General features: G+C 40.4%; 1 protein-coding gene across 2 annotated transcripts in view; it reads right to left on the reverse strand.

The window, feature by feature from the left end:
* LOC128657381 (gastrula zinc finger protein XlCGF26.1-like) overlaps positions 1-12,679 on the reverse strand; it is a 72,918-nt gene that overhangs the window by 44,124 nt on the left and 16,115 nt on the right. For both annotated transcript variants that reach the window (XM_053711712.1, XM_053711711.1), the window contains exon 2: positions 945-1,100. In XM_053711712.1, the coding sequence (XP_053567687.1) occupies positions 945-996 (52 nt within the window). In that variant the 5' untranslated portion in view covers positions 997-1,100. The remainder of the gene's footprint in view (positions 1-944; positions 1,101-12,679) is intronic.

Raw genomic sequence — 12,679 nt, forward strand, 5'->3', positions numbered from 1 at the left:
CTGAATGATCTAGAGCAGGGGTCAGCAACCTTTGCCCCCAGATGTTTTGGAAGTACAATTCTCATGATGAGACACTCTTTAGGCTGCCTGACCATCATGGGAAATGTAGTTCCAAAACATCTGGGGGCCCAAGGTTGCTAACCCCTGATCTAGATAATAGTATCACATTTTTTAATTAATAGCACATATTTTCTATTCCGTAATACATTTATATCTGGGGAAAAAAAACTATTAACACAAATAATAAGGTATAATAGCACAAATAAAAAAACCTTAAGGGTTAATAGGTCTAAAAACCCAGATAATCAGGTATTTACCTGCCAGTCTAAAACACACAAAACCTTCTCCAGGATAGATTTTTTTTTTAGTAGACTCTCCATTCTGGAAACAGAGGCTAAAATAGAGGATATTGTGATATGTGACCATGCAATCCTGTCTCTGACTTTCACGTCTTTATATAAAGAAAAAAATAACAACTTAGGTTTTTTGTTCCCACGATTTATGATTAATAATACTAAATTTGGCTATTGTATCAGAGAAAAATGTGTGTAGCCACCAGCTAGCTCACAGTAGTGCACTGCTGCTGCTAAGGGTATCATGGTATGTACATACATTTTTCATCAAAATATACCAAGAGTACAAAATACACTTGATAACAGAAGGAAATTTAAAAGTGTCTTACAAGGATATGCTCTGTCTGAACTTAGAAAGGCTTTCATCTCCCTTTAAGCAAGGACTGACACTGAGTGTGTGTACCTGGTGCTGATCTTGTTGTTAACAAGGGTAAAGGGTTTTTAAATCCTGCTTAGCAGAAACTTCTGTACAGCACCGGCAAAGTACTGACTGCTATCTGCCTTTATGGTGATCAGATCACTGAGGTTACTGTAAATATTATACCATTCTGATGACAAAACCAGGTGACATGCACGTGACGTTCTGCTTACCTCCTTGTGCATCAGGAATGTCTGAGGTTTGGTTCTCGGTCTTGTCAGACATTGCATTGTTCAGCAACTGAATTTGTCAGATATTCTTAGAATGTTTCTCCTCTACTGACAAACGCAGTGATGTGTATTGTACGTGATCGTCACATTAACAGGAGCCTAAACACAGAAAAAGAGAGAAAGAAAGGTCTCATGTACAGATTATTGTCGTAGGGGGAAATGCTGTTAATTAGGTGTGACCAAAACCCGTATCTGAGCAACAAAAACAGACCAGGATTCAGCAATTCCTGTGCTTGGTCACAAAGGAATTAAAGTAAATAAAACTGATTAATTCAACTGAAAAAACATAATTTATGTAAGAATTTACATAATAAATTCATTTCTTTCATGGTGGCGAGAGTCCACGAGTTATTTACCGATGGGATATACATTCCTACCAGGAGGGGGCAAAGTTTCCCAAACCTCAAATGCCTATAAATACACCTCCCACCTCACTCATACCTCAGTTTAACGTATAGCTAAGTTACACCTAGATTACGAGTTTTGCGTTAGAAGCTGTGCGGTGCTAACGAGCAGTTTAAGCTCACCGCTCACTTACAGACAGCGCTGGTATTGCGGGTTTTTAGAAACCCGACGTTAACCGCAAAAAAGTGAGCGAAGAGCAAACTTTTGCTCCACATCTCACCTCAATACCAGCGCTGCTTACGTTAGCGGTGAGCTGGCTGAACGTGCTTGTGCACGATTTCCCCATAGGAATCAATGGGGGAGAGCCGGCTGAAAAAAAAACTAACACCTGCAAAAAAGCAGCATAAAGTTCCTAAAGCAGCCCCATTGATTCCTATGGGGAAATAAAATTTATGTCTACACCTAACATCCTAACATGAACACCCGAGTCTAAACACCCCTAATCTTAATACACTTATTAACCCCTAATCTGCCGCCCCCGACATCGCTGACACCTACATTATATTATTAACCCCTAATCTGCCGCTCAGGACACCGCCGCCACCTACATTATACTTATGATCCCCTAATCTGCTGCCCCCAACATCGTCGACACCTACATTATATTTATTAACCCCTAATCTGCCGCCCCCAACGTCGTCACCACTATAATAAAGTTATTAACCCCTAAACCTAAGTCTAACCCTAACCCCCCTAACTTAAATATAATTTAAATAAATCTAAATAAAATTACTACAATTAACTAAATAATTCCTATATAAAACTAAATACTTACCTATAAAATAAACCCTAAAATAGCTACAATATAACTAATAGTTACACTGTAGCTATCTTAAGGTTTATTTTTATTTTACAGGCAACTTTGTATTTATTTTAACTAGGTAGAATAGTTATTAAATAGTTATTAACTATTTAATAACTACCTAGTTAAAATAAAGACAAATTTACCTGTAAAATAAAACGTAACCTAAGTTACAATTACACCTAACACTACACTATAATTAAATTAATTACCTAAATTAAATACAATTAATTACAATTAAATAAAATTATTATTATTAGTATTATTATTAGTACAAAAAAACAAACACTAAATAAAAGAAAATAATAAAGAAATTACAAGATTTTTAAACTAATTACACCTAATCTAATCCCCCTAACTAAACTATCAATAGCCCTTAAAAGGGCCTTTTGCGGCGCATTGCCCCAAAGTAATCAGCTCTTTTATCTGAAAAAAAATTACAATTCCCCCCCCAACATTAAAACCCACCACCCACACAACCAACCCTACTCTAAAACCCACCCAACCCCCCCTTAAAAAAACCTAACACTAACCACCTTACCGGGCCGAAGTCCTCAACGAAGCTGGGAGAAGTGTTACAAACTGCTGTTTGTAACTGGCCCTTTAAATGAAAAATTGCCCTGCTTCCCTGGATTTTGGAGAAGCCTATTTGCCAGCCTCCTTCCACATGACTATGGCCCCTGGAAGATTGTGCCCCTGAGAACATATTAACTTTTATTGGGTGTGTATGGCCCTTTAAGAACCATCTGGGGACATATTGTGACTTTGATGAACAATGCCCCTTTAAGACTATGTCCCCAGACCTGTGAAATGACTTGTCCCTGGCTTTCTCCCACTTGGTTCAGTTTCATTGTGTGCCATTAAGAGTTAAATTTTGTTCAGCTTCAAGAAACCTATTCTAAATACAAGTTTGCTGGGATCAGCTCTAATTAGGTTTAGTGACTTTCCCATTGTCTAATCAGACTAGTATTGATAAGGTGGACTGCATTGTTTTATTGTGTGTAATGTTATCTGCTGAAGTAAATGTTGTGGCCTGTCAAAGGGAGTGTCTCTCTATCTAATATCAAATGTGTGATGGGGGATTTTATGCCTCCCCCTGAGAGTGTCCTGTTTGCATGTAACCTCAATAAAAAGGAGGCTGTGTGCTCCAGCACATCAGACCTATTTTTGACCCTCTAACTTGCAGCTTTGACTCATGTTTGTAGGGGACAGCTTATAATCACTACAGGGATTGTTATGTTTTTCATACTCCCTTAGCTACAGGGATTGCTACAGAAGCAAGAGGTTCGCCTACTGGAGCCTGGTCGTAGGTCCAGGGCGCAGAGCAGACGGCGAGATACCAGCCCAGCAGCGGTGGTTCATATAGTCTGCATTACTGATGGTGGCTACGCAGCAGTTATAGTGTCCACGGTGCTGCTGCTCCTTTGGTGAGCGCTAGGAGCATCCTTTTCTACGGTCCAACTTCCAGCCAGCCTGGAGGCAACCGTAACATTTGGCGGCAGCGGTGGGATTGGCGTCCTAGCGCAAGGAGCAGCACCACAACAGCACTGGTATCGTAGGAAAGTTATTGAGGCCAACGCTAGCCACTGCGCAGCGTCCCTACCTACAGCAGCATGGAGCTGACAAGATACTGGTCAGAACCATGTGAAGAGCACCTCAACCGGATCCGTCGCTATGAGGGCGCGGATTTCGTTCCAGAGGTAAAGAGGCGGCTAGTCCGATATGGTCCAGACCCTGCGCAGGAGGTAGTCAGTCGCATCATCCGGGAATTGGATACGGAGAACAAAGCGGCACGAGCCTTTGAGCGCCAACTGTGGAGTTTGAGGGTATGGACACCTGGTCTCTCTCCCCAGCCGCAGCATGTTCCACAGGGAGAGGGGAGCAGCGACCTCCCTCCCCAGCGGCAGTATACTGTGCAGAGGGAAGAGACAACCGGTCTCCTTCCCCAACCCCAACCAGAGATACCAGAGGCAGCAGGCCTCATAGACTGGTCCTGGGAGGACCCCCAGCAGGCAGGTGGAGATGGGACCGCAGTCTCTCTACTGGCCCTACAGGGATGCTGGGCAGGCGGCCCAGATCCCCAGCGACAGACCCAGCTACAGGGAGGGGAGAGCATCGACCTCCCTCCCCAGCTGGAGTGTGCCTTCCAGGGAGAGGAGACAACCGGTCTCTCTCCCCAGCCGCAGCATGTTCCACAGGAAGCGGAGAGCATCGACCTCCCTTCCCAACGGCCGCCGGAGTATCAGGAGGAGGAGGTAAGCCAATCTCCCCCTCCCCAGCTAACTCCTAACTTGGGCCCAGGGTTAACAGTGGAGATGTTGGCCCCCACTGACCCCCACGTTCCCTTTGCCACCGGGCAGGACTATGCCCCAATTCCCCCAGCAGAAGAGCTGGCATCAGGACAGAGTGCTGCTGGCCTCTGCCCTACAGACCTTGTCCTTGTTACAGGACTGGCCTGCAAACCCCTCACCCCAGCAGAAGCGCTGGCACCAGGGCAGAGTGCCGCTGGCCTCTGCCCCCCAAGTACCATCAGCTATTTGCCCAGCTGCGCCAGGAAGGCAGAGGATGCTACACTTTCATCCTATAACCTGGAACTTACAGGCCAGTGCTACTTGTTGTGGGGGGGCTGCTTTGCTGCTAGTGTTTATTTGTGGGTGGGTTGCGAGACTAACTTAGGCACTGACCGACAGAAGGTCAGGTGCCTGGTTAGTCTCCCTCCAAAAGGGGAGATATGTTACAAACTGCTGTTTGTAACTGGCCCTTTAAATGAAAAATTGCCCTGCTTCCCTGGATTTTGGAGAAGCCTATTTGCCAGCCTCCTTCCACATGACTATGGCCCCTGGAAGATTGTGCCCCTGAGAACATATTAACTTTTATTGGGTGTGTATGGCCCTTTAAGAACCATCTGGGGACATATTGTGACTTTGATGAACAATGCCCCTTTAAGACTATGTCCCCAGACCTGTGAAATGACTTGTCCCTGGCTTTCTCCCACTTGGTTCAGTTTCATTGTGTGCCATTAAGAGTTAAATTTTGTTCAGCTTCAAGAAACCTATTCTAAATACAAGTTTGCTGGGATCAGCTCTAATTAGGTTTAGTGACTTTCCCATTGTCTAATCAGACTAGTATTGATAAGGTGGACTGCATTGTTTTATTGTGTGTAATGTTATCTGCTGAAGTAAATGTTGTGGCCTGTCAAAGGGAGTGTCTCTCTATCTAATATCAAATGTGTGATGGGGGATTTTATGCCTCCCCCTGAGAGTGTCCTGTTTGCATGTAACCTCAATAAAAAGGAGGCTGTGTGCTCCAGCACATCAGACCTATTTTTGACCCTCTAACTTGCAGCTTTGACTCATGTTTGTAGGGGACAGCTTATAATCACTACAGGGATTGCTATGTTTTTCATACTCCCTTAGCTACAGGGATTGCTACAGAAGCAAGAGGTTCGCCTACTGGAGCCTGGTCGTAGGTCCAGGGCGCAGAGCAGACGGCGAGATACCAGCCCAGCAGCGGTGGTTCATATAGTCTGCATTACTGATGGTGGCTACGCAGCAGTTATAGTGGCCACGGTGCTGCTGCTCCTTTGGTGAGCGCTAGGAGCATCCTTTTCTACGGTCCAACTTCCAGCCAGCCTGGAGGCAACCGTAACAAGAAGTCTTCATCCAAGTTGGGCGAAATGGTCCTCCAGACGGGCAGAAGTCTTCATCCAGACGATATATTCTATCTTCATCCATCCGGCGAGGAGCGGGTCCATCTTCAAGACATCAGACGCGGAGCATCCTCTTCTTCCAACGGCCTAAACACAGAATGAAGGTTCCTTTAAATGACATCATCCAATATGGCATCCCTTCAATTCCGATTGGCTGATAGAATTCTACTTGGATGAAGACTTCTCCCGGCTTCGTTGAGGACTTCGGCCCGGTTGGGTGAAGACGTCTTCTGGTAAGGTGATCTTCAGGGGGTTAGTGTTAGGTTTTTTTAAGGGGTTTTAATGTTGGGGGGGGGAATTGTAATTTTTTTTTCAGGTAAAAGAGCTGATTACTTTGGGGCAATGCCCCGCAAAAGGCCCTTTTACGGGCTATTTGTAATTTAGTGTAGGGCTTTTTTTATTTGGGGGGGCTTTTTTATTTTGTTAGGGGGATTAGATTAGGTGTAATTAGTTTAAAAATCTTGTAATTTCTTTATTATTTTCTGTAATTTAGTGGGGGGGGGGTTGTACTTTAGATAATTTTATTTAATTGTAATGAATTGTATTTAATTTAGGTAATTCATTTAATTATAGTGTAGTGTTAGGTGTAATTGTAACTTAGGTTAGGTTTTATTTTACATGTACATTTGTCTTTATTTTAACTAGGTAGTTATTAAATAGTTAATAACTATTTGATAACTATTGTACCTAGTTAAAATAAATACAAAGTTGCCTGCAAAATAAAATAAACCCTAAGCTAGATACAATGTAACTATTAGTTATATTGTAGCTAGCTTAGGGTTTATTTTACAGGCAAGTATTTAGTTTTAAATAGGAATAATTTAGTTAATTATAGGAATTTTATTTCGATTTATTGTAATTATATTTAAGTCAGGGGGTGTTAGGGTGAGGGTTAGACTTAGGTTTAGGGGTTAATAACTTTATTATAGTGGTAAAGACGTTGGGGACGGCAGATAAGAGGTTAATAAATGTAGGTAGGTGGCGGCGATGTTAGGGCCGGCATATTAGGGGTTAATAATATTTAAATAGTGTTTGCGATGCGGGAGTGCGGCGGTTTAGGGGTTAATATATTTATTATAGTGGTGGCGATGTCCGGTTCAGCAGATTAGGTGTTAAAATATTTATTTTAGTGTTTGCAATGTGGGGGGGCCTCGGTTTAGGGGTTAATGGGTAGTTTATGGGTGTTAGTGTACTTCTTTAGCACTTTAGTTAAGAGTTTTATGCTACGGCGTTGTAGTGTAAAACTCTTAACTACTGACTCTAAAATGTGGTACCAGTCTTGACAGGAGAGGGTTTACCTCTCACTTTTGGTCAGACTCGTAATACCGGCGCTATGCAAGTCCCATTGAAAATATAGGATACGCAATTGACGTAAGTGGATTTGCGGTATTTCCGAGTCTGGCCAAAAAAGTGAGCGGTACACCTGTACCTGCAAGACTCGTAATACCAGCGTGCGTTAAAAAGCAGCGTTGGGACCGGCCAAACGCAGCTTTTTAAGCCTAACACAATATTCGTAATCTAGCCGTTAGTGAGGTGTATAAGGAATAAAAGAGGAACAGGATAAATAATGTACTTTAAACAAAAAAAATCATAACCCCCCAAAAATGGGTGGGTCTCCTGGACTCTTGCCACCATGAAATAAATAAATTTATTAGGTAAGTTCTTACATAAATTATGTTTTCTTTCATATAGGTGGCGAGAGTCCACAAGCTAGTTACTGATGGGATATAATACTCAATATGTGGAAGTCCACGAGTAACTATAGAGGGAGGGATAAAAAAATAAAAGCAGCTATTTCCGCTGAGAAATGAAAACCAAAAAATAATTAAATTTTCTTAAAAATTAAAAAAAATTAAATCATAGGCACTAGAATCAAACTGAGACAGCTGCCTGAAGAACCTTTAAACCAAAAGCTGCTTCCGAAGAAGCAAAAACATCAAAATGGTCTGCTTTGCATACATTTACTAATTTTTACCAAGTGGCTGCTTTGCAGATTTGATCAACTGAAGCTTCATTCTTGATAGCCCAAGATGTGGCAACTTGATCTTGTAGAATGAGCTGTAATTCTCTGAGGCGGAAACTGACCCACCTCCAAATAACTTTGTGAATAAGAAGTTTCAAATAAGATGCCAAAGAAATGGCAGAGGCTTTCTGACCTTTTCTGGAACCAAAAAAACAAAACAAAAAAAACAACAAATAGACGTCTTTCTGAAATCTTTAGTACCCTCAACTTAATATTTCAAGCTCTTACTACATCCAAAGAATGTAAAGACCTTTCAAGAGTATTATTAGGATTAGGACACAGCAAACACAAAATGGAACTCCAGCACTCCAAAGGTTAAAAAGGCAATGTTTATTACAAAGAGCAACGTTTCGGGATCACAGCCCCTTCCTCATGCTATATTTTTATTAACAACACACAAACATTTAAATACCCTCCACAGGGCGCCAAAATGCACCTACACTAGGGAAATGGTTCCCTCTAGTGGTCATATGTAACTATTGCACAAGGCCTATATAATTTAATGTTTCTCACACTATAATGACCACCTAAATAAAAACAATACACAGTAATGAATGTTGAGGATGCAGATAGATTATTAGTTGTGGCATTTTATATTTAGAATCATATTGACAATAGTACACTTTCTATGTCACTTGAAGAGTTTTGTATATATATATCTTAAATTCTTGGGACAGTTCTAAAACAACATCAGATATATTGTGAGATAAATAAATAGAAGAGTATACAACTATTTAAATCATAAAGTGTGGCAGGCGCATGATAAAATAAAATAATAAAATATCATGTTCAGAAAAAGCAAGATAGATCATAGTCTCTATTTAGACCCCTTGGTTGTAATGTAGCTAATTGGTGTATCCACCACATTTCTCTTTGTTGGAGGAGACGTTCCCTATCCATACCATTTCTATTGGGGCCTACATGATCTATGATCTGCCACCTCATCTGACTGACACTGTGGCCCTTCTCTAAAAAATGGCTTGAAACAGGGGCCTCTTTATTTTTGCACCTAATGTTTGATCTGTGCTGGCTCATGCGGTCACGAGCCTTCCGGGTAGTCTCGCCAATATATACCAGAGAACAAGGGTATTTAATGAGGTAAATTACATGAGTTGTCTCACACGTAAAAAAGCCTTTAATCATATATTTCCTACCAAGAATAACCTTTAAACCAAAAGCTGCTTCCGAAGAAGCAAAAACATCAAAATGGTCTGCTTTGCATACATTTACTAATTTTTACCAAGTGGCTGCTTTGCAGATTTGATCAACTGAAGCTTCATTCTTGATCTTGTAGAATGAGCTGTAATTCTCTGAGGCGGAAACTGACCCACCTCCAAATAAGCTTTGTGAATAAGAAGTTTCAAATAAGATGCCAAAGAAATGGCAGAGGCTTTCTGACCTTTTCTGGAACCAAAAAAACAAAACAAAAAAAACAACAAATAGACGTCTTTCTGAAATCTTTAGTACCCTCAACTTAATATTTCAAGCTCTTACTACATCCAAAGAATGTAAAGACCTTTCAAGAGTATTATTAGGATTAGGACACAAGGAAGGAACAAGAATCTCCCTATTGATGTTGTTAGAATTCACAACTTTAGGCAAAAATTTAAACAAAGTCCACAAAACAGCTTTATCTTGATGGAAAATCAGATAAGGATACTCACAAGAGAGAGCAGACAATCCAGAAACTCTTCTAGCAGAAGAGATAGCCTAGAGAAATATCACTTTCCAAAAAAGTAGTTTAATGTCCAAAGAATGCATAGACTAAAAAGGAGGAGACTGCAAAGTCTTTAATACCAAATTTAGACTCCAATGAGGAGAGATACTAGTCAAATCCTTTACGAAACAGTGAACATCAGGAAGATTAGAAATCTTTCTGTGAAATAAAACAGATAGAGCAGAGATTTGTCCTTTCAAAGTATTAGCAGACAAACCTTTATCCAAATCATCCTGAAGAAACCGTAGAATCCTAGGAATTCTAAATGAATAGTAGAACAAAAAGGAGTTCCCAAACGAAGGTGCTTCATATAAAATTCTTTAATATTTTATTCACGGACATCTTAAAAACAGCAAGCTTCAGTAAAATAAATGAACATGTTCAGACAACACTGTCTAACGCGTTTCAGTCTTTACAGCCATACTCATAGACCTTCTAAAAGAATGCCAAGAATAATCAAGAGTGGAACACCATGAAATATAGGTTTTCCAAACCTTGTGATATATTTTCCTTGAAATAGGCTTACAATCCTGTATTATAGTGTTAATCAGAGAGTCAGAGAAACCTCTATGACTAAGGACCAAGCGTTCAATTTCTATGTCTTCAAATTTAGAGATTTGAGATCCGGATGGAAAAAACGGGCCTTAAGACAGAAGGTCTGGTCTTGGAGGAAGTGACCAAGGTCCGCACACCAGAACCTGTGAGGCAATGCTGGTGCTATCAGAAACACAGAAGATTGTTTCATTATGATCTTTGAGATCACTCTTGGAAGAACCAGAGGTGGAAAAATGTAAGCAGGTTGGTAAAACCATGGAACTGCTAGAGCATCCATAAATTCCGCGTGAGGATCCCTGGACCTGGAGAGGTATCTGGGAAGTTTCTTGTTTAGATGATAGGCCATCAGATCTATGTCTGGAAGACCCCATATCTGCACAATCTGATAGAACACCTCAGGATAGAAAGACCAATCCCATGGATATAGAGTCTGACGGCTGAGATAATCTGCTTCCCAATTGTCTACACCTGGTATATGAATCACAGTGATTAGACAAGAGTTGTATTCCGCCCAAGAAATTATTAGAGAGATACTTCTTTCATTGCTACAGGACTGCGAGCCCCCTCTTGATGATTGACATATGCCACTGTTGTGACATTGTCTGTTTGAAACTGAATATACAGTTCCCTCTTTAATAGAGGCCAACACGGAATGCTAAGATATTGATTGGTAACCTTGCCTCTCGAGGATTCCAAACTCCATGTGCTGTCAGAGACTCCTAAACAGCTCCCTAACCTGTGAGACTTGCATCTGTTGTGATCACAGTCCAGGTAGGACGAACAAAGGAGGCCCCTTGAACAATAAGGTGATGGTTTAACCACCAAGTCAGAGAGAGTTGAGTGTTGCGCTTTAAATATATCAGTTGTGATATTGGAGTATAATCCCTGCACCGTTGGCGCAACATGCAAAGCTGTAGAGATCTCATATGAATACGAGCAAAAGGGATCGCATCCAATGAATCATGAGGCCTACAACTTCCATGCACATAGCCACTGAAGGGAAGAGATAGAGACTGAAGGTTTAGACAGGGTGAAACCAATCTCAATCATCTCTTTTCTGTTAGATTCAGTGTCCATGACTCTATTCCTATCTGGAAACCTAAAAAGGTGACCTTTGTCTGAGGAATCAAGGAACTTTTTGGTAACAGGAACTCTTACAGTTCGTCTCTATTCTCAACCAGAATGATCTCAATATTTTCCTCACATGTAACTATGATGCTAATGAAATCGGTTTTCTGGATCTCCTTGTGGGTAGAAGAGAGAATATGGTAGTAACTAAAGTATATCGTAAACCCACAGCATCCAATAGCCTTTTGTTGGGTTCCAGTCATCACCCTGAAAACTTAAAAAAAAAGAGTATCCCTTATGGGCAATTCTTGAGATTGCGTAGAATTTGCACTGATGACTCGACTTTCAACGAACAGGCTGTTGAGATGGCTGATAGATTCTACGCTAGAGGGTACTCTAAAAGGTGTGTAAAAAGGGCTCTATTTAGAGCAAAAAATACCAATAGAAAGGATCTACTTTTTCAAAATAAAACATCTAAAAGTGATGTTGCAGCTACAAAAATAAGATTTATTACCAAATTTAATTCCCATTGGGACAAAATTAAAAGTATCTTACAAGAAAATTGGCACCTCCTCTCACTTGTTCCTGTTTTACAGGAATATGTAGGGAATTTCCCTTTAATGACAGCACGGATGGCTAATAACTTAAAAGATTTTTTAGTCAATAGTGAATTCAATGAGGCCAAAAATATCAATTGGTTGGAAGCACATTCGCAAAAAATTGTAGGGTGCTCTCCCTGTAATTATTGCGTATGCTGTCAATTTGTTAAAAGAACTAAAACCTTTAAAAGTAATACCAAGAAGACCTATCAAATTAAATCTTCCATTAATTGTTCAACTATAGGGGTTATATACCTCTTGTCATGTTCGTGCCCCCTTTTTTTATGTGGGAAAAACGTACAGAGAATTTAGTTTGCGTATAACTGAACACCGTGATGATGTAAAAGATTTTAACATTGATAGCCCAATTGCTCGACATTTTGCTCAGTATCATCAATCTAAAACTGACAGTTTGAAGTTTGTAGGGATTGAATCTTTAAAAATTAGTAGAAGAGGTGGTAATATAGATACCATACTTCTACAATAAGAAACTCGTTGGATGTACTATTTGAATACAATATCCCCCAATGGATTAAATGAAAAATTAGAATTTGCGTCCTTTTTAGGCTGATATTCTATCCTTATCAGTTAATATTGAGGTTAAGTATGGCATTTGCCTAAACGCATATGGGGTTATTGGCAGCCTGTGAGTTAATGTTTTATGATGAATTAAAACTGAATTGTCTGATATTAAAGGGACAGTCTACACCAACATTTTTCTTATTTAAAAAGATAGATAATCCCTTTATTACCCATTCCCCGTTTTTGCATAACCAACACAGTTATATTAATATACTTTT

Source organism: Bombina bombina, chromosome 4 (assembly GCF_027579735.1).
Source record: "Bombina bombina isolate aBomBom1 chromosome 4, aBomBom1.pri, whole genome shotgun sequence".
Lineage (NCBI taxonomy): Eukaryota > Metazoa > Chordata > Amphibia > Anura > Bombinatoridae > Bombina > Bombina bombina.